Here is a 26540-nt window from a genome sequence, read left to right on the forward strand (position 1 = left end):
GGAACTACATAACCCATAATGCATTGCATTATGATGTTCTGTTCCTTATTGAAAGCACGTATGCAGGGAATTGTGGGGTTTGAAGGATGCAGGCTGAGGACAGGTGGCTGTTGATACAAAGTAACAGTAGTCAGCCAGCTCAGCAAAGTAGTCTGACAAATCAGCAGGAGAGCAAAGATCTAGGCTTAGGGAACTGTTCCAAACCATTAAAAATCATGAAAAGTCTGCATATTTTTAATTAATTGTTGATTGAAATTATATTTACTTTTCAAGAAGCTCAAATTATGTTTGTGTGGAGTTCCCCTTTAAATATATCCACACAGTTTTGAGACTAATGCTCTGGAGTCTGAGGTAAACACTTGTCTGGCTCCCAATTTGTTAACAGGCCTGAAATTTTCCACCATTGGAATATTTCCATGATAATACTGGCTGGTATAGATGGCCTGAAACTGCAGGAAAAAAGAAAAGTTGATTGTAATAAGATCAGCTTTATCATATTGAGGTATACAATATACATAGTAGTGAAGTGCCCATCACTTCATGATGAATATGCGTTATATTATTTTGTAAACTTCTTCCTCTTTAGCGTCTTCCATTTATGCAGCTGATCATTTTAATATTATTGGCTTCTGCCTCCACAGTAGGGGTCATTTACAAATGAAACTGCAAAATAGATGCAATGGAGAGTGCATATTGATGCAATTTATAAAGGTACTTGTGTCCAAACAGTCCTGCCCTTCCCCATGGTTGCCAATGATGCATAGGCAACTACCCTACTGATGCTGGGTAACCTGGATCGACCACCACCCTGTACTTGGGTTATTTGTGTTCAGTGAATCGGATGCTAATTGCGGTTTTAAAATTCAAATGCTATTGCATGAGCTTTGATGCTTTGGGTGCAAACTGCAGTGGATGCAACTCGAAGCGAAAGTTCAATTTGCATTCAAAATTGCACAAAATTGCACTTTCAATTCATAAATGACCCCTAGTTTCTTCTCGCTCACATGAGATCTAAAGATCTCTATATTGTGACTCTTCTTCTTTTATTGATGTCTGCTTAAATTTTGATTTCCTTTGACTGAACAAGTGTTTAGCCTGTTGTTAATGTTGAAGAATTAACATAGCTGGGCACCCAAATTTCTGGAAAAAAGTTTGCTAGACTCTTAATTTAACAATTTAGTAAAGGCAGTTCTCACACAGGATTTAAAATTAATTTTTCACTCTGGAAAGTGCATATTCCAACAATGATACAAATGTGCACATTTATTTGGAGAGTAAGAATTTGGATGGTACAAGTGCTCAGCACTCAGCACTGCTGCTTTTCAACATCAGCAATCTGCAAGTGCAACTGGGGTGGGATTCCAACTAGGGTATTACATCGAAGTAGCAGGCAGGTAAGCAAGAGGCAGGAGGAAGGAAGCAGTGTCAGAAGAAATGAGGGCAGTGGATTTTCTGCAATGGCCTACTACACAGAATGCAATGTAATGTGTCAAGTGAATTAAATTGAAAATAAGTCAGGGAAACAAACATAGACATTTACTGAATTGCTGACACGTACAAGTTTTATGGAAACTCTGACCTCCCTTCCTCAGATGAATGTGCATGATTCAGCTATGACTGTTCTGTGACTTGTGAAGGAAAAGGAGGGTCCTGTGCATGCCCAGTGTATCAGGAAAATAGACAGGGATAAGCTTGCCTATAGCCAGCCACCTCTAGCTCACAATGGATTTTATGAGGTAAAGGGCACCAGTTTATCAAGGGCTAGTGGACACATGCCAAGGTCAAATTACTTTTGAGCCCCTGAAATGAAGGGATTGTGTTAAAAAAGGCGTTAGTTCCTCACATTTTTATGCAATCTTTTTGTTCAACCCACTGAATTAAAGCTGAAAGTCTGCAGTTCAACTTCGTCTGAGTTGTTTCAATTAAAATTCATTGTGGTAATGTACAGAACCAAAATTAGAAAAAAGTTGTCTGTCCAAATATTTACTGTAGCTCCTAACAACTTGTAGCAGTACCAATGCACAGGCCCAGCCTGCAGGTGGTTTCCCAAAAAGAAGTTAATATTCAATCATGTTGGTGCATCATGCAGAAGTGGCAATTGCTAATTTGTGTATATTGCAGTTACATTGGAATTCTGGAAGTAAATGCTGCATGGCAGTTTTTGCATATGAAAATTTTACTGTTTAAAAAAGGAGTCTTGTGGAGTTTTCTAGCATAAAGGACAGCTAAATAATCTTAATATATTACCTGTCTTCTGCTTAGTTTAATTGTTTTGGTAAACAGTGTCCAGGTGACAATTTCACTGCATGGTGGAGTGGTAAGAGAGCCTTGGTATCTGAAATAGAGTGCAAGATCCTTGGGCTCTGGGATGAGTTCTTGCAATGTTACATTTAAAAATGTTGTATCACCTAAAAACAAGATAAAATGATAACTGAGTTGCATAGTTGCAGTGATTCCTAAAACCAGGCATTAATTTGATGTCAATGTCATAGGCTATTATTCTAGAAGCTGTATCATTTCATGGATTTAACTTCTTGCACACAGCTAAAACATCACATTTTTTGTTAGGGTGGGCTAGTTATACTTACATCATGTATCCTACATTATTTGGAATCTGTGACATAATTTTGGATAAAATTTAATGGAACAGTAATGCTTTACATAAGTGTTTTTTCTTTGACATACCCTGCTCTTCAAAAATGGTTCACCTTTAAGTTAGCTTTTAGTTTATTATAGAATGTCCTATTTTTTGCAACTTTTGATTTATTCTTAGTTTTTTTATTGTTTTTACTTATTTCACTTTTTTTTATTACTAACACGTACAGTATATGCAAGATTTTACACTATTCACTGTCCCTGTCCCAGTGGAGCTTACAATCTAAGTCCTTATCACATTCACATACCACAGTCAATTTTATTAGGAGCCAATGAACCTGCCTACATTTTTGTGGGAGGTGGGTGAAAATCAGAGAACCCACCACCTGCTTTCTAAATTTGAAATGGGCGTCACTGACCCTGGCAGCAAAAAACTATTGCTTTCTAAGGATACAATTTTGCTTACCTATCTTTTTATTCAAGCCCTCTTCAATTCACCTTGTACTCTCTCATTTAAGCCCTTAGGAGATTAGGTAATAAAAGGTGCAAGCAGGTCCAGTCACCCTGACCAACCAATCAGTTACAGGGATTCACAAAAGTGGAGTAAACTGAAGTTATAAAATATTAAGTTAAAGCACACAAAATTGCTATCCTCGTCAAAGCTAAGGGCTGACACAGCCAGTACTCAGGACAGAGAAAACAATAATATTTTATTCTTATTATTAAGAAAATGCCCCAAGTCAGCAAGCCTCTCTCATGCACGTGCCCTAACGCAGGAGCTTCAGAAGCAGGCGCCCATGTCGGGGCACATGCATAATGAGTAAGTGTACCCAGGTTGCTAATCTTAACACCACTTTTGTGGTGAAACATTTTATTGTTTTCCATGGGTTACTAGAACAAGAGAAAGTGTGTCTTTTATTATATTACACTATTAGAATTCTATATTTCCTTATAGGGTGTTAATGGGTAAACCCACTGAAATAAGAAATAATAGAGAAAATGTAAATCCAAGAAACATTCGATTGTAGATTAATTAAAGATTTTCACTGGTTTAAGTTTGTAAATGTAATTGATATTGAATGCAGCATTTGTCCGTCCCTTTCACATGTCTGTACTGCAGATTCTGTCTTTTAAAAGAATGTAGAATAAGGAAATTGGAAGAACCAAAAGTGCATAAAGGGAAAACAAAGGATTCTTTCAATGGCAAAAGAATTTACAAATAACTTTCTTTCTATAGGAAGAAGTTTGCTACAATGAAAATAATTCTCCTACCTTGGGAGAACTGCAACGTGAACTTCTGTGGACCAAAAAAGTAGTGAAACCTTTCAACAAGGCAGTACAGTACTATACAGGAATATAATAAACAGGACTATACTCTTTACATCTTCATCATAAATATATAAAACCTTCCTAAGTATAAAATTACGTATGCATAGGATCATAAAAGTCATTCTAACATCTTAGATCCCAGGGCCTAATAAATAACCTCATGTTTATTCACCAGTGCAAACACAGACAGGTACAGTATCTATAAAGAATGCCTCATACCTTTGTGATGAATTCTTCCAATTGCATTCATTATATTTGTATAATTTTCATTTTCATTCTCGGATTCCTACAAAAATATAAATATCACGAAATGGTACTAGAAGTTGATTCAGTTATATGTGGTGCAAAATAATGCATTGAAAATAACTGTGTTACATAGAAAACATTTACAGTACATTCTGTCAGCAGATTCTTTGTAGACCCTAGACTCTAGGGCCTAGAGAATTCCTAAAGTAAGGGGATTGAAGGAACAGGTATAATAAGAAAATGAAAGCAGATAAGAAGTGTTAACATTTCTTAAAGGGTTAATGAGCGCATTAAATGGGCTCTATGAACAATTAATGGACAATATACAATTGTTTGTCCACTTACAAAATTAGTCCACTTGCCTAGCTAGATGGAATATAGACTGTAGAAGAGCAATTTCTTCAAAGACTGCCAAAGTTTTGCAGCAGAATGTTATACTGCGGAAGATATGCTTTTCATTAATCCTTTATATTCCATTCACCATATATATATATATATGCCACATTAGGAGAGGCAATGTGCACTATAAGGTTCAAAAATGGCTGATTTTGATCCTTTCTCTTCCTAATTTCTATATTCATTGCCAAGTTAGAAGTATTTACTGTAAGGCACAGCAGGGTCAGTTTAAACGCAACTGAAAGAGTAATAAATCTGTGTTTTATTGTATACTGAATAACCTAAGACAAGACAGGAGTTCAAGGACATGTTTTGTGCCTATGTGAGTTATTACTCCTTGGGACTGGAATTAGTGAATTTGATTTAATAACTGCCCCTGCAGTATAAACTAATAGATGGGGGCAACCTAAAGTCTAATTTTTATTCATGGTCAAAAAAGACTCCAGTAATCTGCCTATATAGGAGCACATTGCCTTATGTGGCCTCTCTTGGGTAAAGTCCAGGAAATACAGGTTCCTATGACAGGGGAGCTACAAGCAAGCATAAGCCCATATCTCCATGGTGCAAGTCAACACACATCTCTTCTTAAGTGGATCAATCTTAACACTGAGGAACGGATTTATCAAAAAATCAAGTTCACATTTTTTCTCAGTTTGAGAAAAAGCACGGTAAAAAACATAAATATTCATTAATTTTTCGGAATCCTCGAACAGCCAACATTTTTTAAAGAAAAAATGCAAAGAGTTGCCAGAAAAAACTCAAGTAAAAGCTAGCGAGTTTCTATAGAAATCAATTGGAATGTGTCAAGTAATTTTATTAATTTCCCCATTTTATTGAGACTTTCAGCCTCATTAAAATTTAATGGAGTAATATGATACTCACTTGTGTGCGAGGATTTTTTTCAATGACAAAACGCAAATGGCAACATTCAGTTTGAGTTTTTTCTTTCAGGTCAAGTCAACCTCAAAATTTGTCCCAATAAAGGAAAACCTAATTCTAAGCAACTTTCCAATATACATGTGTTAAAAATGTTCAGTGATTTCAAAGTTTTTGTAATAACAATTGCAAAATTGCAATTGCAAAAGCAGCATTTGCTTAAAGAAAGTGTTCAGTGTAAAAATAAAAACTGGGTAAATAAATAGGCTGTGCAAAATAAAACATGTTTCTAATATAGTTACAGTAGTTAGCCAAAAATGTAATTTATTAAGGCTGGAGTGACTGGATGTCTAATATAATAGCCAGAACACTACTTCCTGCTTTTCAGCTCTCTTGGTTTACACTGACTGGTTGCCCTGGTTACCAGGCAGTAATCAATCAGAGACTTGAGGGGGGGCCACGTGGGTCATATCTGTTGCTTTTGAATCTGAGCTGAATGCTGAGGATCAATTACAAACTCACTGAACAGATATGTACCATGTGGCCCCCCTTCAAGTCGCTGACTAGCTCAGAGTTATAGAGATGAAAAGCAGGAAGTAGTGTTCTGGCTATTATGTTAGACATCCAGTCACTCCAGCCTTTATACATTACATTTTTGGCTAACTAACTATATTAGAAACATTTTTTATTTTGCACAGCCTATCTATTTACCCAGTTTTTATTTTCACACTGAACTATTCCTTTAATGCCTGGTTGTTACTTTTTCAACAATGTTTCAAAAGTCTTGGTTCCCCAGCAAAGACAGGTCTGTTAATCAGCTGCTTGTTTTACATTATATCAACAGTCTGAACCACCAGGACAAAGAATAGAAAGGGACAGAAAGACACTGCTTTCAATAGCAATAAATACAATACAATACAAATAACTTAAAAACTGTGGAAATGTGTAATTGATGTATATTGCAGTTGCTTAGAATGATGTTTTCTTTTATTAGCCAATTTTTATTTTGGGGTTGACTTGCCCTTTTGTAAAAGAATTATTCTCAAACATTGGGGAATATTAAAATCTGATCCTAAATTTGGACATTTGTTTCAGGCCCCCCCTTTATTTTCATATAGGAGAGGGAAAAATGTAGGCCAACTAATTAAATCTAGTAATCAGCAATCTAATACTAATCGTCTAACTGAACATTCCATTGGCACCTTCCCCTGCAGGAATTGTGGTCACTGCAATGGAATAATTCCAGGCAATGCAGTCACCCACCCCCACCAAGGAACAAAACATAAAATAAAAGGGTTTTTTACATGTGACAGTTATGAGGTCATCTATTGCATTAAATGCCTATGCGGACTTGCTTACGTGGGACAGACATCACGCCCTATAAAAGTCCGCCTAAACGAACACAAATCTGTCATACGTAATTATCATCCACCTACAATTACTGGGGAAGATGCAAAGATTAAATCTGATGTTACAAAATATAAAAAAGAGACCATGTTAGCCAAACATTTTTTTGAACACGGGCACCGGGTGGCACAAATCCGGTGGCAAATCTTGGAAAAAATTACAACTAAACAGGGACAGGATAAAAAACGTCTACTCTCGCAGAGAGAGTGTTATTGGATTTGGTTACTGCAAACAAGATATCCGAGGGGATTAAATGAAGAGTTTAATTTGTCCTGTTTCTTGTAAAATAAGTGTCTAATAAGCTTTCTTACTTCCCTTACAGATAAGAAAATTTCTTTGCCTAAACTACAGGGACAGGTATCTGTAATTTTTCTCCCTTGATATGTAGGGTAAGATTACTTTTTAACTTTTTTATCTTTGTATAGATTTTTTGTAACTTTTACCTTCCTCTTAGGTTAATTGCAACAATTGTTTCAATTGAGGTGTTCAACACTGGGACTTTGAATTTTCTGCTTTGTGTTACTAACATGGACTCAAAAGTACTGTGTTTTTTCTATTTATACTGACACCGATGTACAATAATTACGAAAAGAACCAAAGTAATTTTATTACAATCTTTTTTCTGATGTGAATTTATTCTACGTATCTTTGGTAATTTGGTAATTTTTATAATGAAAAACCTTTTGTATTGAAATTGATTCTTCACATTTTTGTATAATGACGCACTAATTGGTTTGCCTTTATAATGTTCATCTGCACCTGTATGTAGTATGCTTGACAAAGGGGCGGAGCCCCGAAATGTTGCACCACCGCAGTAAAAATTTTTGCAAGGGCTTGCCCTGCAGATACAAGTCTCGTGTGCTGGTGTGTTTCTTTGTTCCAGTTATTGGGAGGTCACCCTATCCTCCATTCATTGTGCACCGAGCAAATCTATACATCTACATAACGGGTGTGCGAGGGTCTACTCCAATTGCCCTTTAAATAAGCCAGAACGTGAGGGCAAAAACTCGATTGCAGTAAAAAAAAAAACTCATGCCCATTTTGCTGTCATTTTTATTATTGCACTCTCGGTTTTTCCCCTTGACCTTGGAAATTAAGTAACTCAGTTGACACAGGCTATAGCCTATGATTAAGGCAGCGATCCCCAACCAGTAGCTTGTGAGCAACATGTTGCTTTCCAACCCCTTGGATGTTGCTCAAACTGGCCTCAAAGCAGGAGCTTATTTTCGAATTCCAGGCTTGGAGGCAAATTTTTTTGTATAAAACCAGGTGTACTGCCAAACAGAGCCTCAATGTAGGATGACAATCCACATGGGGTCTACCAAATGGCCAATCACAGCACTTATTTGGCATCCCAAGAACATTTTTCATGCTGTTGTTGCTCCCCAACTCCTTTTACTTCTGAATGTTGCTCACGGGTTCAAAAGGTTCCTGGATTAAGGGTTGTGAGATGAATCTCACATGTTCTTTTTTCAGGGACCATAGTTTATTCTCATGCATCATTTAAGGAAAAATCTTACAATATAGTCTTGGCCGCAGTTTGGAAATGATTTGGTTTGATTTAAATGAACAAAATATGGACTTACTTCAAAAAAGAATCCGAGAACAGCCATATCTCCTTTGCTGATACTAATATTTTCTTCTTTTATGGCTTTCCTTCTGTGAACTACATGAAGCTTTGTCACAGATAAGCAGTTTATTAAAAGATAATACAAAAAAGCCATTCATATCCTGTATATTATATAATGAATAAAGTATCCCCTCTTGTAAAATATAAGGATAAGTTACCAAGGAGTTTCATGACCATATAAAAGCACAAGGCCGAAGGCTGAGTGCTTTTATACAGGTCATAGAACTTTGAGGTAACTTCTAATAGCCTCATATTTTGCAACTGGGGGTACTTTATTTATTACAATACACAAGTTTCAGTGAATCTTGTGACAGAAATTACATCAGAACTCACCCTTTATAACTGATGACATCAGAACTCGCTGTTTATAAGGATATAAAGGCATAATTTACAGGATATTTATGGCTCTTGTGTATTATATCCTTATACCGTAAATGGTCATCATTTATAATCGGTGCTCAGTGTTAATTTGTGTCACATGACTGAAACTTGTGAATTATAAAAAATACATGTACTACCTATTCTAAAATATGACGATATTAGACATCAAGTCAATTTCTTGACTTTATAATAATTCAACCTTCAGTCTTGTGCTTTTGTATGATCCTGGCCATGGTGTCTTATAATATCCTTATATTTTACAATTACAATACATTATTCCCTATATACGCTGCCATTAAAAAATGGCAGAATATTTCGCCATGCATCACAGTGTAAAAAATGTCATAAAAATGTCATAATTTTTTTATGCGCTTTTTCTTTGAGCAACTTCCGCCACAACTTACTTTCAAAGGTCTGAAGCAGTGTAACCGGCGGCTTTCAAATGGCGTAAATAAACTGTTGTTTTTTTTATTTGTTTTACATAGCATAATAAATAGACCCCTAAACCACCCCACCCACATAATCTCAGGCCCAGAATTGTAATGAAGCCTTTAGGCCCCAGTGTGCATTGTGTTGATTTCAGCAGAAAAAATATAAATTTTAAGATCTGTAGATACTTATTGGGGTAAAGGTGAATTTTAGAAAGACAGTTCAACTTGAAGAAGTCCATTGGACTGCTTCTTTTCTGTAGGCAGTGGTAAAGTATAAAATACAGGATCAATCCTTTTTTCCCTTACAAAAGGGAAAAAAACATTTTACTTTTCTTGGCGGTGGGGATGATCTGTACCTTTAACAACTCCTGATCTTTTGGCAATGTGGGTTGGATTTAGGGATACAAATATTGCCTTACATAAGGGACCTCACCCCTTTATTATTCTTGGTGGCAGTGCATTACAATGGTAAAAGTAAACAATAAAAAAAAACCTGTTTGTGTGGTGACAAAGAGAATAACCTATACAGAAGCAAAGCAGAGCCTAAGTTAAACACAGCATGCCGAGGGGATCAAGTGACGCTACTGGCACACATCCAAAGCCTTGTGAAATAATGACAATTATATAGAGTAAAAATTTAAAAAGCAAGCAATTCATAAGGTAAAATAACATAGTGTGTCATGCTGAAAGATTACATGACTTCAATATGTCATGCAAAAAGATTTGCCTATGTGGCGTTTCTTAAAGTGGACCTGTCACCCAGACACAAAAATCTGTATAATAAAAGTCCCTTTTCAAATTAAACATGAAATCCAATTTCTATTTTTTATTTAAGCATTCATAGCTGTTATAAGCTCATTTAAAAATCTCAGCTGTCAATCAAATATTGTCTGCCCCTCCTCTATGCCCGTGGCATAGAGGCAGGGCAGACAATTACTTTCACTTTCAGTTCAGCACTTCTTAGATGTCACTGCTCCCCACACATTCCCCGTTCTCTTTACCATATAATTGTGTAGCCAGTACATGTGGATGGACATCAGGCCCCCCATTCTGGTGCACAAACAAGATTCTGAGATGATGCAAGGCTTTTCTTAATAACAGTGTCCACAAAATGGCTGCTGCGTGCTATAATTTTGAAATCCCAGACTGAAGGAAACACGATTCAAATAATTTATATAGTGTAGTTAAAGTTCATTTTCCTCGACTAATCTGATAAAATAGGATTTTGAATAAATTTTTTGGGTGACGGGTCCCCTTTAATAGGAACATAAGAGATGATAGAATTACAGGAGGTTTCTCTAGTTAAAGCGGTATTATAATACAAACATTACCTCCATTAGGTATCTTTCACCATCTATTGTGTGTTCAGATCCAGCAATGTCTGCACTACCCCAGTGAAAGTGGAGTTGTTTAGCTTCATAAACTCCCACAAGTCCTCCTCCTGAAATTTGGGCATCTGTTGGTAGATCAACTTGCGCTGGAGTTGAGAAAACATAAATTAATTCAGTCAGGTCTGATTTTGTAAAAAATAGATAATTTTCCTTCCTAATGTGGTTTATAAATGGAATAATGTAACCCTTACTGTAAATATGGATATTAGCAGTCACCAATGGATTTCATGTGCAAACAAAGTCTTAAAGGACATGTTAAACCCCCCAAAAAAATGTAATCAGTGAGTAGCCTCTTTGAAATCTTTAGATACCTGCCACTCTGGTTGTTAAAAAGTTAACAATAAGGCTGCAACATCCCCTTAATCACTTAGAATTCCTTCGCCCCCTGTAACTTACTCTGCTCCCTCCCTCAGGAATTTACTTTGGCTGTGGGCTCATGAGCATGCTCATTCTAACAGCCAATGAAGAGATAGCATTGTTGGTTCCCATAGAAACTCTAGCTGTCTGATCCTATTTTTTTCTCCTAACCACCTCTCCTGAGCTCAGCTTAACCATTACAGAGCTCAACCCAAGCAGAACTTTTTATCAAAGTATGTTGTACCTGTGTTAATCTGCATTCTACATTGCATGAACTTTACAGCAAACAAGTCCCGTTTGCAGATGTCACTGTTACTGATAATGTTTCAGAGGGAAAGTGGACGCCGGGTGAAAGCTGCTATTTGTTTTAGGAAAATGTGATGGTCCTGACAAATGGGGGTAAATGCAGTACAAATGATGTGGCTTGGATGGGAAAGATGTGCCCAATTATATACATGGTAGGAAAATGTAGGCAATAAAGCCAAATGCTTCTTATACAGGTCACAGAACTCTAATAGATTTATCAATATTGAACACTGTGTTTTTCCACAAATGGAGAAAAATGCAGTGAAATACACAAATACTGTTTGAAAACCAAAATAGTCCAGATTACGATCTTAAAAGACAATTGTCTCTGAAAATTTCAAGCAACTTTACTTAAATAATTTTTTCCCAGTTTATTAGAACTGGCAATAATTTTAACCGCAGACAAAAAAACAGGTATTTCCCCCCTGAAACAAAAAAAAAACTGATAAATCTGCCTCCATATTCTAACAATCTAATATAATAATGGTTGTAGGTAGCAAAGTAATACTACAGGATTCACTGACACTGTGAAAGGCAAGAACAAAAATTATTAAAACACAAGAAAAGGCAGATTCAGTGGGGGTGTGATATGTGCAAATATGTTTTTAAAGAAGGAAATTTATAATCACTGGGAGTGCCAACTGTTAGGCACATGATCAGGTAAGTGATTATATCCTCCTGTGCCTCAGTCTGCAACCCCATTTAAATCTCCTGTGCCTCAGTCTGCAACCCATTTAAATCCTGCTCTGCTAGATTTATCTGGTAATTTTTCCATTAATTTCCTTAAATTTCTACCTCCTGTGCTTAATTTGTGGCCCCAGTCTGTCTGCCCCATTCTGAACTCTCAGTTATGCCTGCTCTATTGATGTCAGGTGTTAACTAAATCTGCATGATCTGCCACTCCCTCTTCCTAACTATCTAATCTGCCTCTCCTTAAATTAAGACACAGTTTCGGGAAGGTGTGCAGGGGCTAGGTTTGCAAGGTTGTTAGGCGGACAGTCTGAAGGCTTAAAGTATGAGGCTTTAAGTATGGAGTTAGAACCTGTATTGGAACCCCAGCGACTGGAATTTCATCTACACACCTTATTCTGAATCTGTTTCCAACTTTCATGTTGCTGCTCATTCTGCAACCTCTCCTACAGAAAATCAGCTTGATTCCGGATTCTGGACTTTATACCTTTTTTTGCAGATTTCTGCTCTGCAAAGACAGTTTCCATTGGTAATTGCACAATATATTCAAAATCCATCTTTTTTTTATAGTTTAGTATACTAAGATCTATTTTGAATATTCACAGCAGAATGTTACTAATCCTGTTAATGTCATTCATCTTTGTGCTTCTGAAGGTAGCTTCTTCCTTTACATTTCCAGCCTGTCTCCACTCTATCATAATATCTCCCTCTGTGCTCCATTCCACACACTGCTGCTCCTATACCTTACATAGCTTTCTAAAGAATCTAACTGTATTTACTACTTCACATAAGCATATGAAGTTCAAATCTTTCTCCCACCTGCTCTTACTCTCTCGTCTGCTGTTACTAGCTGCAGGTGATATCTCTCCTAACCTGGGTCCCTGCCATATACCTATCTGCCATCGCCCACACAATGGACCCCCTTTGCTCAAACCTACAAATACTGCCAACCTTTCTAACCTTATTCAAATTCCCACTCTCCCATCTGCTCATCTCCCCTTCTCCTGTGCACTTCTTAATACCCGCTCTGTTACAAACAAATCCACTTTAAAGGGGTTGTTCACCTTCAAACAACTAGTTGGTTTCCGATAGATCACCAGAAATATCGACTTTTTCCAATGACTTTCTATTTTCTATTTGTGACGGTTTTTCTAATATTGAAGTATAAAGTGTAATTTCTCTCCTTCTGAAGCAGCTCTGGGAGGGGGGGTCACCGATCCTGTAAACTGTTCTAAATGGATACATTTAGTTGATATATTTCATATCTTTGTCCCTGCTGAGCAGAATCTCTGGGTTTCATTACAGGCAGCTGATTGAATTGATACAATAGTTGCTAATACTCGAGAGATGCTGCTGAGAAATGTATCATCTAAATGTTGCAAAATTGTAACAGTTTAGAGTCTGTGCCTGAATTACTGAGCTGCCAGACTCAAACACCAGAGACACGAACATTCAACTTTAAACTTAGATTTTGGGGAAAAAATTTAAAAATAAATAATTGAAAGTAATTGAAAAAAGTCTTTATTTCTGGGGAACAATCTAAAAACAACTGAATTGTTGTCCAATAGTGTTTGGAAGGTGAAGAACCCCTTTAATTCATGATGTCTTCTGCTCTAAGTCTCTTCAGCTTTTTGCCCTAACTGAGACCTGGCTCTCTCAGAATGACAATGCTATTGAGGCAGCTCTCTCTTATGGTGGTCTCTCCTTCTCTCATACCCCCCGCACTACTGGCCATAGGGGAGGAGTAGGCATTCTGCTCTCCCCTCGCTGCCGCTATAAACTAATCTCTATACCTTCTTCCTTCTTGTTTCCTTCTTTTGAGGTGCATACAGTTCAACTGTTCTACCCTCTTGCTGCATGGTAGCTGCTGTTTACAGACCTCCTTCTGCTAAATCTCCTGCCACATTTCTCTTTGACTTTGAATCTTGGCTCTCTTTTTTCTATGCTCTCACAACCCGACAATTATTCTCAGTGACTTCAATTGTCACATTGATAACCCCTTCCAGTCCTGGCCATCACGTTTTCTCCATTTAAACACATCCTATCTCCAGCAGTGGATAAATACACCTACCCATAAGGATGGTCACTGCCTTGATCTGGTCTTCACCAAAAACCTAAAACTCTCTACATATAACATTGATCATTTTCCCTCTCTCTGATCACCATCTTATCTCTTTTTCGCACACTCCCCCCTTTGCTAACCCTCAACTAAAAATTCTGGTTTGCAATACCCTTGCTGTTGATATAACTGCTCTATCTGACTCTCTCAGTTTTGGCTTCTCCTCCATCACTACTTCCTCTGATCCTGATTCACTGGTAAATACCTACAACTCGGTTCTGTCCAGTGCTATCAATACGTATGCCCCTCTGCAGCCACAATGCAGTCGAGCCTGCAATCCCTGCCCCTGGATGAACGACCAGACCTGATTTCTGGGGTCCGGTACACGAGTGGCAGATCGCATGTGGAGGAAATACAATACACTTGTAAATATCAACAAATCCAACCCACGATGCTTGTTTTCAATATTCAGCTTGCTACTTCATCCGTCTACAAATGATACGCTAACACCTGAACATACACCCCCATGACTTTGCTGACTTTTTTGAAAGCAAAGTTGACTCTATCCACAAACAATTTTCCCACCCCTCAGATACCAATATTCGCATTCCCCCTAAAGTTTCTATTTCCATTTTCAACTCTTTTGATCGTATATCTGAGCCGGAAGTCTCTAAACTTCTCCTATCCTCTCTATCAACAACTTGCTCACTTGATCCTATCCCATCACCTCTACTAAAATAGTGTGCTCTTGTCCTCACTCCAGTACTCACTCATATATTCAATTCCTCACTAACTTCTGCTACTTTCCCCTCGTTATTCAAACAGGCCTTTGTCAAGCCCATTCTGAAAAAGGCTACACTGGATCCATCCTGTTTGTCTAACTACTGTCCTGTCTCTCTCTTACCACTAGCCTCTAAACTTCTGGAACGTCTCGTCTTCTCCCGTATTACTAACTTTCTCTGCACCAATAATCTACTTGACCCTATGCAGTCTGGCTTTCGACTTGCCCACTCCACTGAGACTACCTTATGTAGAGTTGCAAATGATCTCCAGACTGCTAAGGCCAAAGGCCATTACTCTATTCTCATTCTCCTGGACTTAGCTTCTGCTTTTGATACTGTTAACCATTCTGTTCTAATGCAAGTTCTCCATTCAATTGGTATCCATGATTAAGCTGCATCCTGGTTCTCTTCCTATCTTTCTGACCTCTCCTTCTCTGTAACTTTTGCAAACAATTCCTCTCCTCCTATTCATCTTAATGTGGGGGCGCCTCAGGGTTCTGTACTTGGTCCTCTGTTGTTCTCTTGTACACTCTCTCTTTAGGAGAACTTATATCTTCATTTGGCCTTAAATATCACCTGTATGCCGATGACATTGAGATATATTTAGACACTCCCTCACTAACCTCTGATGTTCAAACCCAGATCGCAGACTGCTTCATAGCTATCTCTTCCTGGATGAACCAATGCCACCTCAAGCTCAAATTGGCCAAGACTGAGCCTATGATCTTTCCACCCAAACTGAGCCCTTCTCTTCCTTTCCCCATTACTATTGATGACAGGCTCTTTGCTGGGGATGGGCTGCACCTCAATGATAATGGTGCAGCTGTTTTGGGAGAGAAGATGGCTAGACGGTTGGAGTAGATTTTAAACTAGGCGTGGGGGGGGTTCAGTAAAAGATTCAGTGGAAAACAGGTTAGATGAGATAGTGGGCAAAGAAAGGGAAAATGGGGGAGCAGATTTGGCTGGGGGTAACTGTTAAGGATAGGGAGGACCCCATGTCATATGTTCAATATGGTACCAGTATTAAATGTATGTTTGCAAATGCAAGGAGTCTGACTGGTAAAATGGGAGAGCTCGAGGTGCTGGTGCTGGAGGGAAAATATGATGTGATTGGTGTGGCCGAAACATGGCTGAATGAGTCGCATGAGTGGGCAGTGGCTATACTTTGTTTCGGAGGGACAGAGGCAATAGAAAAGGAGGAGGGGTATGTCTGTTTGTTAGGCAGGATTTAAAAGCTTATATAAAGGAGGAGGTTATGTTAAAAAATGAGGGGGCAGAATTCTTATTGGTGGAGTTCTTTGCCAATTGCAAAGAGTCCAGCAAATTAATTGTAGGCGTATGCTATACACCCCCTAATGTAAATGAGGAGGAGGAGGAGGCTAAGATCCTGATGCAAATAGAAAAGGCTGCTAGTTTGGGTAAAGTAATGATGATAATGGGGGTTTTTAATTACACAGATATTAACTGGAGCAACGGCACTGCCAGATCAGTTAATGGGAACAAGTTTATAAACTTGTTGCATGACAATTTTATGGCACAGGTTGTTGAGGAGCCTACCAGAAAAATCTAGTGATCTCAAATGACCCAGAAGTACTTATAGCAAATGTGCAAGTCATTGAACCCCTGGGTAATAGTGACCATAATGTTATATCATTTAATGTCTGGTGCAAAAAGCAAATATATACTGGGGCAACAAAAACCATGAATTTTGGAAAAGCTAATTTTAGTGCCTTGAGGGCTGCCCTACAGAGTATTGATTGGGGCATTAAGTTTTCAACTAAAAACACAGAACAGACATGGTTGTCATTTAAAATGATATTAAATCATTACTGTTCTCAATTTATTCCCAAAGAAGTTAATAGAAAAGAAGAGAAAGGCATTTAAAAACTACAAATCTGTTGGGACAGAAGCTGCATTTAATGAATATAAACACTGTAATAAATGTTGTAAATCAGCAATCCAGAAGGCAAATGAAGAGTTAATTGAGGTGGCGGTGAAAACTAACCCTAAAAAGTTTTTTAAATATATTAATAGTAAAAAGATGCAGGTTGAGTGTGTTGCTCCATAAAATAATGGTACCAGTATGGTTGTAACAGATACAGAAAAGACAAATGTGCTAAATCAGTTATTTTCTTTAGTGTATACAACAGAGGAGTCTGAGTTCCCAGGCTCACTTTATAGCTGCACTAATGGCTCAGCTCAATCTAGTCAGTGGCTGACTCAGGATATGATTCATAAAGCTTTAATAAAAATTAATATAAACAAGGCTCCGGGGCCTGATGGCATACACCCCCGGGTTCTAAGAGAGTTTAGTTCAGTTTTAGACCAGCCCCTATTTCTGATTTTCTTAGATTCACTTTCATCTGGTATGGATTGGAGAAAAGATGATTTATTCCAATATTTAAAAAGGGATTACGATCTCAGCCTGGCAATTATAGGCCAGTAAATTTGACATCTGTGGTGGGCAAATTATTTAAAGGCTTGTTAAGGGATCACATTCAAATTTTTGTCCTAGTGAATGGCATTATGAACAGCAATCAGCATGGATTTATGAAGGATGTCAGACAAATCTGATGCTTTTTATGATGAGGTAAGTAAGATGCTGGACAGTGGGGGGGGCAGTAGATGTGATCTATTTGGATTTTGCCAAAGCATTTGATACTGTGCCCAACAAACGACTGCTTTCTAAACTAAGGTCTGTTGGGCTTAATGAAGTCGTTTGCACATGGATAGGAAACTGGCTATAGGATCGGGTACAGAGGGTGGTTGTTAATGGTACATTCTCTACTTGGAATAAGGTTCTTAGTGGGGTCCCTCAGGGCTCGGTATTGGGTCCACTTTTATTTAACTTGTTCAATAATGACTCAGGGGAGGGTATTGTAAGTAATGTATCAGAGTTTGCAGATGACACAAAACTGCCCAATTAATTCCATCCAGGATGTGGCATCCTTGCAACACGATCTTGACAAACTGGCAATCTGGGCAGCTAAGTGGCAAATGAGATTCAATGTTGATAAATGTAAAGTCATGCACCTGGGATGTAAAAATATCCAAGCCACTTATACCCTTAATGGGACTGCCCTAGGCAAATCCATTATGGAAAAGGACCTTGGAGTCCTTGTAGATGATAAACTTGGCTGTAGCAAGCAATGACAGTCAGCAGCATCAAGGGCAAATAAGGTCTTGAGCTGTATTAAAAGGGGCATAGAGTCACAAGAGGAGGGGGGGTCATTCTTCCACTCAGGCCTGGATTTGTGGAAAGGCCACCTAGGCCCGGGCCTAGGGCAGCAGGATTTTAGGGGGTGGCATGCCGCCTAACCACACCCACATTGGTTCAAAAACACTGCGTACAATCATTTTTTAAATTTCCCGAGCGACAATCCCCATTGCTCCAGTCCAGATGATGAAAATTTGCATGAATAAAGGGGAGGGGACAGGGGCGACGAACGGTAGTGGGCCTAGAGGCACCCACTATGTAAATCCAGCCCTGCTTCCACTGTATAGAGCACTTGTAAGGCCCCATCTAGAATATGCAGTACAGTTTTAGTCTCCATCACTCAAACAGGACATTATTGTATTAGAGAGGGTACAGAGAAGGGCAACTGAGCTGGTAAAAGATATGGAAAATCTTAGCTATGAGGAAAGACTGGCCAAATTGGGTATGTTCACGCTGGAGAAGAGGCGCTTAAGGGGAGATGTGATAACTATGTATAAATATATAAGGTGATCGTATAATAATCTCTCTAATGCTTTATTTACCAGTAGGTCTTTCCAGCTGACACAAGGTCACCCATTCCGATTAGAAGGAAAGAGGTTCCGCCTAAATATTTGGAAGAGTTTTTTTTAAAGTGAGAGCTGTGAAGATGTGGAATTCTCTCCTTGAATCAGTTGTACAGGCTGATACATTAGATAGCTTTAAGAAGGGGTTGGATGGCTTTTTAGCAAGTGAGGGAATACAGGGTTATGGGAGATAGCTCATAGTACAAGTTGATCCAGGGACTAGTCTGGTTGCCATTTTGGAGTCAGGAAGGAATTTTTTCCCCCTCTGAGGCAAATTGGAGAGGCTTCAGATGGGGCCTTCCTCTGAATGAATCAGGCATACTCCTCATTCCTCCTGTAAGATATGAAAGGGAGCTCTCTATTTTGATATCCTCCGCTATGGTACACTTGTAGCCTCTATTACATATTGCCAGTGTTCCCCTGCTGAAGCTGCTCCTGCAGTCAACTTTTGAAAATACCTGTTGTTTCTCTGATGCTTATGTGGCAAAAAAGGTGGTTTGAGAGTAAATTTTTACTATTTGTTCAAAAAAGCATTTAATACAAACAATGCCTTACAATATGGCATAATATTCACAATGTTTTAAAAGTAAGTATCAACCACCCATTAGTTATATACAGCAAAAAAGAAGACAGCAAGGGAGCGGATACACCTACCAGAAAAAGGAGAATGACCCCAACGTTTCGGCACCAAGGCCTTTGTCAAGGGGATTCTGATGTTAACCGAGTTCACTAGAGGTATAAATACCCTGTTCAATCATCTGCTAGACGCTTCGTTCGCGCGCTACCTGCACTTCCGGTATACGTGACGTCACTTCCGCCTACGTCACTTCCGCCGATGAATCATCAGGCTTGGTGACGTGGCGCTATACTGCGCATATTCAAAGAAGAGGCTTGCGCATTTGTTTATGCCGTTACTAGGCAACTTTACTCTACATGTGCCATTGTTTATATTCAAAGGGGGAACATGCGCACTAGATAGCCTTGTTGCTAAGCAACTACTTATACCTGTGATCCTTTTGTTTACATCGCACCAGGCATATACATAAGGAAGGCGTCCAGCAAATTCACAGATCAAAGAGAGAATCAAGAGTAACAGAACAATTCATATAGCTTTTTAAAGAAAGTGCAATAGTGCAAAAGTGTGAGCAGTGTTACATATCATATAATATTATAAAAAACCACCAAAAAATGTACACTAATCATGTGACATCCCCCATCATTTTTTTAAAGAATTATCCAATAACCATATCAATAGGTGAATTTTTTAAAAAGGATAAGTATATATATTTCATTATATGTTAAGATTAATACATAAATCCCATTTATCAGAAAATGCATATTAAAATTCATAAAATGTGCAATGAAAATTCCTTAAACTCTCATATGGTTGGAATAAAATTCTTTTGATTAAACAAGTGCCACATCAACTCCTTTATACTAAATGATTCCACATAAGGTGCAATATAATTAAAGTGACAGTGCTCATTCGATTTATATAATAAATATTTCATGCCATATTTTACATATTTCACAAAAATTAACATCCATGTATGGAGAAAATTATTTTCAGTAGATATTGTCCCATAAGATCTGTAGAAATAGTGATATAGAAAAAGATTAAAACATAATTAAAAACATCAGACAACACACAACGTGTACTCATTTCACCACAGGCTGAGGTCATTTAACCCTAAGCAAGGTATCCCCAAGGGAAACATTACTCGACAAAGGTGTCTGTTATCACTTCCACTTCACAGAGAGAATTACTATATACCATTAGTCTCAAAAAAATAGAGACAGTTCCCTGTCTTCGTTAAGCCCTTTCGGAGCAAGGGCCTGCAACTTGTATATCCACTTCAATTCCCGCTGTTTAAGTAGTACCTCTCTATTTCCACCCCGAGTTGGCCTTTTCACTTTCTCAATCCCCATAAATCTTAGCTGGTTAACCTGGTGATGTGCTTCCATAAAGTGTCTCGCTAGGGGAGATGAAACTTTCCCCAATCTCACATCACTTCTATGCTCCCCAATCACACCTTTCACATATCCTGACTGTCTCGAATATGTGGTAACAAAGGGTAATCTTTCTGATTTTTTGCAGACTTTTTTAGATAAGAGGGTATTTCTCGATATCGCCTTCACTTTTTCCTTGGCTCCTTCCAACAATTCAGTTTCATACCCTCTACTAGAAAAGTGTGTCAACATTTCCTCATACCTCTCATCGAAATTTTTTTCCTCACTAACAATACGTTTAACTCGTAGGAGTTGACTATACGGTAACCCTCTAATTGTAGGGGGTGGATGGAAGCTATTTGGGTCCAGGTATGTAACCCTATCGGTCGGTTTTCTATATATATCAGTCGTCAGTTTCCCCTCAGTCAATCCGACTGTCACATCTAGGAAATGTATCCGGTTCTTGTCATATTCAAGGGTGAACTTGATAGTTGGGATTCTAGAGTTCAGATATTCTGCAAACAATAATAATGCACTCTCAGATCCCTGCCAAATGAAAAAAAGATCGTCTATGTAGCGAAGCCACATCAATGTATAGGGCCAAAACTCCGAATTGTTATATACAAAAGTATCCTCGAAATGCGCCATAAATAAATTGGCATAAGCAGGAGCGACATTTGACCCCATTGATGTGCCTTGGCTCTGTTCGTAGAACTTACCCTCAAAGAGAAAATAGTTCTTCTTGAGGACCCATCCCAGGAATTGTAGAAGTAGGTCCATTACCCCATCCGGTAAATCCAGGTTTCCCATTACCGCTGTGATGACCTCAATTCCCTGTTCATGGGGAATGGAGGTATACAAAGAGGAAACATCCATTGTGCAAAGGAATACATCTTTTTCAATCAACTCAATCTCGGTTAATTTGTTAATAAAATGCGTGGTGTCCTTTACATAGGACTTGGTACGTACCACTACAGGATTAAGGACTGTGTCCAGCAGAATTGATAAGGGTTGAAAGATAGATGACATCCCTGCCACAATGGGTCTCCCAGGCGGCCTTTGAAGATTCTTATGTATCTTTGGTAAAAGATAAAACACAGGAATGATAGGGTTATCTACTTGCAAAAATTTTCTCAATTTATTTGTAATGACACCTCTCTCCTCACTAGTCTTCAGTGAATTATCTATCATCTGTTTCAAATCATTTGTAGGGTCACCATCCAATATTTTGTAATGTAGTGTATTTTGTAGCTGGGATAAAGCTTCCGCCCTATAGGTGTCTACATCCATTACCACAATGGCTCCACCTTTATCGGCAGGCTTGATAATGATGGAAGTGTCACTCTTAAGACTCTGTACGGCCTCACGTTCCTCCCTAGACAAATTGCTAGATCTATGGCTGCCCCTTGTCCATTTAAGCTTATCAATGTCCCTTTGCACAGCCTGTACAAAGGTTTCTACACAATGATTGGTCATTGGGGGAAAAAACTTACTCTTTGGCCTGCATCTGGTCGCATCATACCAGAGTTCAGTTTGTGTATCCTCAATTTCACATGCATCATTATCAGCTTCCTTCCCCAATGGTGACAAGTTAGTGTCTGACGTCCCCTGTGCAAAGTAAGCTTTAAGTCTTAGGGTACGAAAAAACCTTTCAAGCTCTACATCCAGGCATAGCTGGTCACCATTATTAGTATGTACCTACTAATAATGGTGACCAGCTATGCCTGGATGTAGAGCTTGAAAGGTTTTTTCGTACCCTAAGACTTAAAGCTTACTTTGCACAGGGGACGTCAGACACTAACTTGTCACCATTGGGGAAGGAAGCTGATAATGATGCATGTGAAATTGAGGATACACAAACTGAACTCTGGTATGATGCGACCAGATGCAGGCCAAAGAGTAAGTTTTTTCCCCCAATGACCAATCATTGTGTAGAAACCTTTGTACAGGCTGTGCAAAGGGACATTGATAAGCTTAAATGGACAAGGGGCAGCCATAGATCTAGCAATTTGTCTAGGGAGGAACGTGAGGCCGTACAGAGTCTTAAGAGTGACACTTCCATCATTATCAAGCCTGCCGATAAAGGTGGAGCCATTGTGGTAATAGATGTAGACACCTATAGGGCGGAAGCTTTATCCCAGCTACAAAATACACTACATTACAAAATATTGGATGGTGACCCTACAAATGATTTGAAACAGATGATAGATAATTCACTGAAGACTAGTGAGGAGAGAGGTGTCATTACAAATAAATTGAGAAAATTTTTGCAAGTAGATAACCCTATCATTCCTGTGTTTTATCTTTTACCAAAGATACATAAGAATCTTCAAAGGCCGCCTGGGAGACCCATTGTGGCAGGGATGTCATCTATCTTTCAACCCTTATCAATTCTGCTGGACACAGTCCTTAATCCTGTAGTGGTACGTACCAAGTCCTATGTAAAGGACACCACGCATTTTATTAACAAATTAACCGAGATTGAGTTGATTGAAAAAGATGTATTCCTTTGCACAATGGATGTTTCCTCTTTGTATACCTCCATTCCCCATGAACAGGGAATTGAGGTCATCACAGCGGTAATGGGAAACCTGGATTTACCGGATGGGGTAATGGACCTACTTCTACAATTCCTGGGATGGGTCCTCAAGAAGAACTATTTTCTCTTTGAGGGTAAGTTCTACGAACAGAGCCAAGGCACATCAATGGGGTCAAATGTCGCTCCTGCTTATGCCAATTTATTTATGGCGCATTTCGAGGATACTTTTGTATATAACAATTCGGAGTTTTGGCCCTATACATTGATGTGGCTTCGCTACATAGACGATCTTTTTTTCATTTGGCAGGGATCTGAGAGTGCATTATTATTGTTTGCAGAATATCTGAACTCTAGAATCCCAACTATCAAGTTCACCCTTGAATATGACAAGAACCGGATACATTTCCTAGATGTGACAGTCGGATTGACTGAGGGGAAACTGACGACTGATATATATAGAAAACCGACCGATAGGGTTACATACCTGGACCCAAATAGCTTCCATCCACCCCCTACAATTAGAGGGTTACCGTATAGTCAACTCCTACGAGTTAAACGTATTGTTAGTGAGGAAAAAAATTTCGATGAGAGGTCTGAGGAAATGTTGACACACTTTTCTAGTAGAGGGTATGAAACTGAATTGTTGGAAGGAGCCAAGGAAAAAGTGAAGGCGATATCGAGAAATACCCTCTTATCTAAAAAAGTCTGCAAAAAATCAGAAAGATTACCCTTTGTTACCACATATTCGAGACAGTCAGGATATGTGAAAGGTGTTATAAATCGTCACTGGCATTTATTGCAGATGGATCATAAACTGGAACCATGGGTAGCTGAACCCCCAATGATGGCATATAAGAGAGCATCCAACCTGAAGGATCAATTGGTCCATGCTTTAAGTGAACCCCAAAGAAAACAAGGTACCTGGTTAAGCAATACGAAAGGAATGTATAGATGTGGGCATTGTGTCAATTGCAATTTTGTGGTACGAACGGATAAGTTTTATCATCCAATGACCGGCAGGAGTTTTGAGGTTATGGACTATATGAACTGTCAGTCAGATCATGTGGTTTATATGGTGAAATGCCCGTGTGGCAAAATCTATATAGGAGAGACTACCAGGTCCCTAACTACCAGGATTGGGGAGCATAGAAGTGATGTGAGATTGGGGAAAGTTTCATCTCCCCTAGCGAGACACTTTATGGAAGCACATCACCAGGTTAACCAGCTAAGATTTATGGGGATTGAGAAAGTGAAAAGGCCAACTCGGGGTGGAAATAGAGAGGTACTACTTAAACAGCGGGAATTGAAGTGGATATACAAGTTGCAGGCCCTTGCTCCGAATGGGCTTAACGAAGACAGGGAACTGTCTCTATTTTTTTGAGACTAATGGTATATAGTAATTCTCTCTGTGAAGTGGAAGTGATAACAGACACCTTTGTCGAGTAATGTTTCCCTTGGGGATACCTTGCTTAGGGTTAAATGACCTCAGCCTGTGGTGAAATGAGTACACGTTGTGTGTTGTCTGATGTTTTTAATTATGTTTTAATCTTTTTCTATATCACTATTTCTACAGATCTTATGGGACAATATCTACTGAAAATAATTTTCTCCATACATGGATGTTAATTTTTGTGAAATATGTAAAATATGGCATGAAATATTTATTATATAAATCGAATGAGCACTGTCACTTTAATTATATTGCACCTTATGTGGAATCATTTAGTATAAAGGAGTTGATGTGGCACTTGTTTAATCAAAAGAATTTTATTCCAACCATATGAGAGTTTAAGGAATTTTCATTGCACATTTTATGAATTTTAATATGCATTTTCTGATAAATGGGATTTATGTATTAATCTTAACATATAATGAAATATATATACTTATCCTTTTTAAAAAATTCACCTATTGATATGGTTATTGGATAATTCTTTAAAAAAATGATGGGGGATGTCACATGATTAGTGTACATTTTTTGGTGGTTTTTTATAATATTATATGATATGTAACACTGCTCACACTTTTGCACTATTGCACTTTCTTTAAAAAGCTATATGAATTGTTCTGTTACTCTTGATTCTCTCTTTGATCTGTGAATTTGCTGGACGCCTTCCTTATGTATATGCCTGGTGCGATGTAAACAAAAGGATCACAGGTATAAGTAGTTGCTTAGCAACAAGGCTATCTAGTGCGCATGTTCCCCCTTTGAATATAAACAATGGCACATGTAGAGTAAAGTTGCCTAGTAACGGCATAAACAAATGCGCAAGCCTCTTCTTTGAATATGCGCAGTATAGCGCCACGTCACCAAGCCTGATGATTCATCGGCGGAAGTGACGTAGGCGGAAGTGACGTCACGTATACCGGAAGTGCGGGTAGCGCGCGAACGAAGCGTCTAGCAGATGATTGAACAGGGTATTTATACCTCTAGTGAACTCGGTTAACATCAGAATCCCCTTGACAAAGGCCTTGGTGCCGAAACGTTGGGGTCATTCTCATTTTTCTGGTAGGTGTATCCGCTCCCTTGCTGTCTTCTTTTTTGCTGTATATAACTAATGGGTGGTTGATACTTACTTTTAAAACATTGTGAATATTATGCCATATTGTAAGGCATTGTTTGTATTAAATGCTTTTTTGAACAAATAGTAAAAATTTACTCTCAAACCACCTTTTTTGCCAAGTTGTTTTTACTTTGAGTGTGCGAACATGTGGATGAATTAGTGCTGTTAGTTACCTTAAGTAGGGGTAACAATTGTTTCTGCACCTCCAATTAACCTTTGAACTTTTTCTGGTGTGCCCTCCATTCATTACTAATTTTGTTTCTCTGATGCTTCCCAGGAAACTACTGAGATATTGGGGTATGGGAAGAAAACGGTACAGTAAATTGGTGGTGTGGGAGTGTGCAAGTTCTGGATGATAGATTTAAGGAGTGTTTTACAACAAAATCATGTTTCATTACAAAACGTGGGGGGGGGAGATAAGTGATGGATGTGGAAAGAGTTCAATTACAGTCTGGAAATTTTATCACTAAAACTTAGGAAAAATACTATAATGCTGTTGCTTATACTTATGCTGGGAGCCAAACCTTGGCTTGTGGCCTTGTGCTTTTATATGGTCACGTAACGCCTCTGTGACTTATAAACGGTGAGTTCTGATGTCATCAGTTATAAATGGTGAGTTCTGGGGGCAAATTTACTTATGGTCGAAGTTAAATCCTTCGACTTCGAATATCGGAGTCGAAGGATTTACCACAATCAATTACAGTCTGGAAATTTTATCACTAAAACTTAGGAAAAATACTATAATGCTGTTGCTTATACTTATTCTGGGAGCCAAACCTTGGCCTGTGGCCTTGTGCTTTTATATGGTCACGTAACGCCTCTGTGACTTCT

At 38.5% G+C, this 26540-nt stretch overlaps 2 protein-coding genes across 2 annotated transcripts in view; both read right to left on the reverse strand.

Moving 5' to 3' along the window:
* Positions 1–247: 247 nt before the first annotated feature.
* LOC108708292 (carbonic anhydrase 4) lies at positions 248–5171 on the reverse strand. Its single transcript, XM_018246849.2, has 3 exons — positions 4144–5171; positions 2248–2408; positions 248–449 (listed from the first exon to the last, which is right to left on the reverse strand). The coding sequence occupies exons 1-3, from the start codon at positions 4172–4174 to the stop codon at positions 306–308; spliced, it is 336 nt and encodes a 111-aa protein (XP_018102338.2). The 5' UTR covers positions 4175–5171; the 3' UTR covers positions 248–305.
* A 3177-nt stretch (positions 5172–8348) lies between these two features.
* Positions 8349–26540, reverse strand: part of LOC121399727 (carbonic anhydrase 4-like) — a 38709-nt gene continuing 20517 nt past the window's right edge. Inside the window, exons 4-5 of the mRNA XM_041581281.1 lie at positions 10623–10768; positions 8349–8525 (exon numbers count right to left, since the gene is read on the reverse strand). Coding sequence (XP_041437215.1) covers positions 8349–8525; positions 10623–10768 — 323 coding nt within the window. The remainder of the gene's footprint in view (positions 8526–10622; positions 10769–26540) is intronic.

Source organism: Xenopus laevis, chromosome 2L (genome assembly GCF_017654675.1).
Source record: "Xenopus laevis strain J_2021 chromosome 2L, Xenopus_laevis_v10.1, whole genome shotgun sequence".
Lineage (NCBI taxonomy): Eukaryota > Metazoa > Chordata > Amphibia > Anura > Pipidae > Xenopus > Xenopus laevis.

Excerpts from the sequence above, each read along its gene's own strand:
- LOC108708292 (XM_018246849.2), bottom strand. The coding sequence starts at position 4,174 with ATGAATGCAATTGGAAGAATTCATCACAAAG. Across the intron at positions 2,409-4,143 it reads TGGAAGAATTCATCACAAAG|GTGATACAACATTTTTAAAT; the intron begins GTATGAGGCATT and ends TCTTGTTTTTAG. Across the intron at positions 450-2,247 it reads TTAAACTAAGCAGAAGACAG|TTTCAGGCCATCTATACCAG; the intron begins GTAATATATTAA and ends TTTTTCCTGCAG.